The 5,659-nt window shown below is 35.8% G+C and overlaps 1 protein-coding gene and 1 long non-coding RNA gene across 2 annotated transcripts in view; both read right to left on the minus strand.

Annotated features, from left to right (window-relative positions):
- The window catches only part of LOC109837731 (probable aquaporin NIP5-1), a 6,700-nt gene extending 6,138 nt beyond the window's left edge, over positions 1-562 (minus strand). Inside the window, 1 exon segment of the mRNA XM_020406076.1 lies at positions 1-562. This exon segment is cut by the window's left edge and continues 4 nt beyond it. Coding sequence (XP_020261665.1) covers positions 1-47 — 47 coding nt within the window. The 5' untranslated portion in view covers positions 48-562.
- LOC109837732 lies at positions 1,228-4,680 on the minus strand. The gene is made up of 3 exons (XR_002246410.1): positions 3,681-4,680; positions 3,351-3,463; positions 1,228-1,570 (listed from the first exon to the last, which is right to left on the minus strand). It is a non-coding gene; the product is annotated as an uncharacterized LOC109837732 (long non-coding RNA).

Genomic DNA, 5,659 nt, shown 5'->3' on the forward strand with positions numbered 1-5,659 from the left:
GCCGGTGCCGACGCAGCCGTGGGCGTTCCCGTCTCAGACTCCGGCATTGCGAACAACTTTCAATCAAATTTTGCTTTTTTTTTTAGTTTTTTTTTAGTTTTTTTTTTTTGGGTGGGGGTAGGGATTAATTAGGAGAAGAGGGAATTTTACATAATTTGTGGGTTTTTTATAAAGATATCGCTATGAAAATGGAGGGATTGTAGCCAGATTAAGGTGGCAAAAGGAAACTAATTTACTTGCTAAGATACATGAAGAGAAAATGGTACCTTTTTTTGTGAAATTTTTTTTTTTTTCGGGGGGGTTGGATTGAGAGTGGGAAAGGGAAATTTTACATGTTCAGGGGGCTTTTATAAAGGTTTTTTCTAAGGAATAAGGACCGAGAAACAAGCCAGCTTCACAAACAACTGAAACTAGAAAGAACTCCTCGACAGGCACATAAAGAGAGCTTAAACAAAATAATGCACAAAAAGGGAATGGGAACAAGAAATGGTACTTAATTTGGGTATTTCTATGCGAAGGCTCTAATTAGCTTGGAAAGAAAAAGAGAGGGGTGGGAGTTTTGAGGGAAGAGGAATGGGGACTATATAGGTAAGGGAGGTGGGGGAGGTCCGATGGCTTTGAATCACAGCTAGGCCCCGTTCCCTTGAATTTTTTTTTTTTACTAGAAAAAAGAAACAATTTAGTGAAGGAATTGACATTAATACCCTCAACTATAATTTAGATCCTCCTCTTTCAAAGCTGCAGCATACTTTCCAGGGCTCTTGTTGGTTAATGCCAATAGACCCCTAGTATTTACCCAATTGCAAATGGACTCCATGTAGTCCTATTTGTGATTAATAGAACCCTTAGGCTACGTTTGGAAACTTGGATTTGGATTTGGGAAGTTGATTTAAAATCAAGGGATTTTAAATTTAGGATTTGAAATCCATGATTTAAGAAATCTTTTGTTTGGATATCTTTATTAAATGAAAGTATTTGAAATCTTTGATTTCAAAATCTAGTGGTTGGGTACTTTATTATACATGAATTTGAATTTAAAATTGATAAAAATTTATTCTCTTAACCCATCTTGTTTACATCAAATGCAGATCTCTGCTACCATATATTACCAGATGCTTATGGTCATTATTAGTCTGTTACCATATATTATCACAAAATAGTCGAGTAACACGTACATGTATTAATTACATCGTGATTATTCCATGCTCATTGAAGAACACAAACCAGTATCAAATGAATATCAACAAAACAGAATCAGACACCGCAATGAAAGGCTAGCTGGCAAAAATACATATATTAATTACATCGTGAATATTAAAGGGAAAGCACAGTATAACCCAGCAAACAGAATCAGACAAAATAGAATAATGGCAATAACAGACTTCAGAGTATCAACAAAACAGAATGAAGGCTAGCTGGCAAAAATAAGATCTTAATTATTACACATAGCGTTCTGATACCAATTCTGTTTCATTCCCCCAAATTGACATCCCAGAATTTGCCGAGAGAAGCAACAAGCATGAAGACCCTTCACCTGATATCGGATTCATTACCTTAAGCTTCAGCAAACCTGGCAACACAGCAAGTAACAAGGATAAGTTCGGAGAAGAAAAAGCGTGACAATATATTCAAGCATTCTAATTATCCTCTTGTCCAATTAAAATACTAAGCACAATGTTAGATAAGCAACAACAACATTAACCAAGGATCAGTTAATTAAAAATGATCAAGATGGTTCAGCCTTTTCCTTGTAGATAGAAGAAACAGTAAGTTCACAAAAGCAACCAACCCAACCAACCCGTCCTCTATTTCAATTTGACAGTTGCTGCCACTTTTTCTTCAAATAGAGATATTGTTCGGTTGCCGAACCTAACCCCCAGCTCCTCATGTGAAAATTAAAAGGGCTTGATCATTCATACCACGGCTCTTCACCTAATGTTCTGACTAACATTATAAAAAAAACATCAAACAATATACAAGGAGAATCATTAGAAATTCTGAAGGGAGAGACCAATTACTGGATTAATTAGGTTCATTGTTAGACCATCAGATATGATAATTAGCAATAATGCAAATAGTCCTGAAATAAATAAAATGCTTACTGGTCCTGCACTCGCAAATAACATGGAGTTAAAAGATTGTGATTCATCCAGTATATACATATAGTTACAAAGTGTTTTACTTGAAATTGTAACATCAAACAATAGTTCAGTTTTTGAAACACCTAAAACAAGGAAGAGCCTGTAATAGGAAAAGACCATTCCCCCTTCATAATAAACAAGAAATCATCAATATTTACACTAGAAATTAAAGAATCTAAAATGGGGTTTTACTAAACAATGATGGTTATTTCAAGTAAAGAAACAACCCCTAGAAAGCATAAGACTGGACCATTTGTTCCCAAATGTGACTTGACTGCTACCAAGTCGAATGCATCATACAACAATTGGCAGTGTATCAGTGAATCAACAGTGTGTCAGTGACGAATTCAAGGATTATGGAAAGCAGAATCCAGTAAATCAACAGCGATCAGATTATGCGTCGATCCCGTTCAGATATCCTATTACTAACTAATTTGATCAGAATAGAGGAAGAATGCTAAATAAACAGGAAGACCGTGGGATCCAAGACCAGAATTCTACAGTGAAAAAGTCAGAAACACACACTTGTCAAATAGGGTTTTATTTCATGGAAATTTTGATCACATCAAATAAGCAAAATAAAACTAGTGAGAAGTTTACTTGCAAGTATCAGTCATATCATAAGCTACCTCAAGCAAAATTCAACAAATCATTTGAGTTGTAAACGTAAACTGAGAAACAAAGAAAATATGAAGGATTAAAATACAGTGAGAAGTTTTATTCCGAAATTGAAAGTGCATCCACATTGGCATGAGGGTTTTGCTTATTCTAGAAGATATTAATTAAGTTTTGCAAAATACAGTGAGAAGTATTCTAAAATTTGCATGTCATTATCCATGGACAAGGTCGTAAGCTAATGTTGTGATAAAGCTAGAACAATGGATAAAGGAAATCCCACTCGCCCATCAATTATTATAAACGTTTCAAGCAATGACAACAACAGTGGAGACCTCCAACCTTACATCCCCTGTTTCCATATCGCATCCCTCTCATCAATCAACTTCCTCAACTCAAGTCTGGAAAATAATTCACGAGGCTATGAGCCGCAGTCGACATTGGTTCTTTGAATTTCCCTAGCAATCAATACCGCTCAAAAGCAACCAAATGGCTCAGGATCTTTACAGGTCATTTACGGTCATATAATAACAAATCATATGCATATCATTAAGGTTTTCCCACAGACATATAACAACCAAAACTCCACATTACCTTCAGTTATCACAAGCCCATGTTCATCTTATGTAGAAATAGAATCCCTGTAGATTTTCCTGAACTGTGGAATATAATTCTCTCAAACTCCAAGACTTGCATATTCCAAACCCCTGATTACCAATGAAACTTAACCTTACTTGATAAAACAAACCAGTCACAACAGAAACAAAAAATAATAGTACAGAAGAAAAAAGAAAAAGAGAAAACTGTGATTATCTTAAGTTATCTGCAAAAAAATGACAGATCCTCTTTTGAATCATTACCTAATCCTAAACTAAAGAAAAATAATAGTACAGAAGAAAAAGAGAGAGAAAACTGAAAACTCACTTTGTCACGCTCAACTTGGGTCCAATGCTCCAATGCTCCATTGCGTTCCAGTCAATTTACTCAATACCGAGCGAGAACCGACAATATTTATAGCCATAATAAGCAAGCATGATAGGGGATTATCTCAAATGAAGTTAGAAAAGATTAATAACAAACTATGATTCATCATTTAAGCAGGTAAAACAGTAAGACTCCACTCATTAATTGCACATAATATTTGCATCAGCCGAAAAGAACAAGCTGAGAAGTAGCACAAGTGTAAATCATGATTTCATCTTCCTATCCAAGCCTTGAGATCTTACAAGGTTTCCTGCCCATTTCACCTTCATGCTTTACAAACAGCAATAGGTTGACATAGTGCTCCGCGTGTCACAGAGGAGGATACATAATCATGATTTCAGCTTTCATCACAAGGGCCTATTCATGATGAGATCGACTTCGAGTTCCTTGGAAATCTCAGCGGAGACCCGTACACATTGCACACCAATGTGTTCATTCAAGGAAAAGGAAACAGAGAGCAGCAATTGCAGGCTCGCAACACCCAAATTCCTTCTCCGATTTCACAAGACCAAGTCAAAAAAAAATTAATAGTTGAAGAAGTAGTTCCTAAAGCAGGATCAACTCATCCTCAACATTTTATCTATATATATTGATCTAAATATCCTACAAACTAACAGAAACAATCCTAATAGCACACAAGAAGCCCAGCTCCGACTCCAATTGCAGGCTGATCAAGCTCCCATCAATTTACAACCAGCGTCATCAAAAATCCAAACTTTTTGACACAGACAGCTAAATACTTCAACCAACACCGAGATGACATAAAAGAATCGAAAATTCACACTTTCAAGTGGCAAAAAAAATGAAGCGAGAGGACACCTTACCAGTTCGAAGGACTCGAAGTCGGAACCCTAGACTTCGATTCGAAAACGGAACCCTAGAGAGGGGGATCGGGACTTGAAACGAAAGAGAGAGGCAGGGGGATAGGGGGAGAGGCGGCGGCGGCGAACGGGGTGAGGTGGCGGCCGGCGACCGGGGGGAGGGGAGGCGGCGGAGGGAGGGGAAGGGGGGAGAGAGAGATTTTACGAAACGAGAGAGAGAGAGAGGAACGGACTTGAAACGAGAGAGAGGGGATGCGGTCGGGAGTTTGATAAATGACAGGGGTGGGGTGGAATTTGAAATCACTTGTTTGGCTTCCAAATTCCTTTTTGTTAAATTCAATTGATCAAAATCTTAGCTCAAATCAGAACCCAAACTAAAGATTTGGATTTGAAATACCTGGATTTTAAATCCAAGCCCAAATTCAAGTTCCCAACGCAGCCTTATGGTATTTGTCCTAAAGTGCGATTAATTATTATCTTAGTGTAACTTTTTCAATTCATTGAAAAGTTTAAACAAAACGATCATGAGGATCTATCTCACTAATAAAATATGAGGAATCTACCGTCTCCTTAACAATCATTTTAATGATTTAATGATTTAAGATAAAAAATTATTTAGGGTGTCTATTTACAAAAATGGAACTGCAGAAAGGCAGAATGTAGATGCAAATTAATATATATATATATATATATATATATATATATATATATATATATATATATATATATATATATATATATTATATATATATAATATATATACACACAACAATGTAGAATGTAAAGATGGACAATTAAATGGAGCACATAAGCTGAATTTTGGTATTACTATATGTGCTTATCCTTATTGGGATATAAAAATATGTGTACTTAATATTCCGATGATGAAGTCACTTGCCATAATTAATAAAATAAGTTTGAGCAGGATAGAATTTGAATATTAATAAGATATTATTGATTATGATTAAAAACTTAGAAAAAAAAGTGAGTTGAATCTGAAAACACAAGACGACAGAGTGTTTATTGGCAAGAACATAATTGTAAGTACAGAGTTAGTACTGTGGTTTTGGTAGGCCTTTGATATACACCCTTAATTGT

The sequence above is a fragment of the Asparagus officinalis genome, chromosome 4 (assembly GCF_001876935.1).
Source record: "Asparagus officinalis chromosome 4, Aspof.V1, whole genome shotgun sequence".
Taxonomy (NCBI): domain Eukaryota; kingdom Viridiplantae; phylum Streptophyta; class Magnoliopsida; order Asparagales; family Asparagaceae; genus Asparagus; species Asparagus officinalis.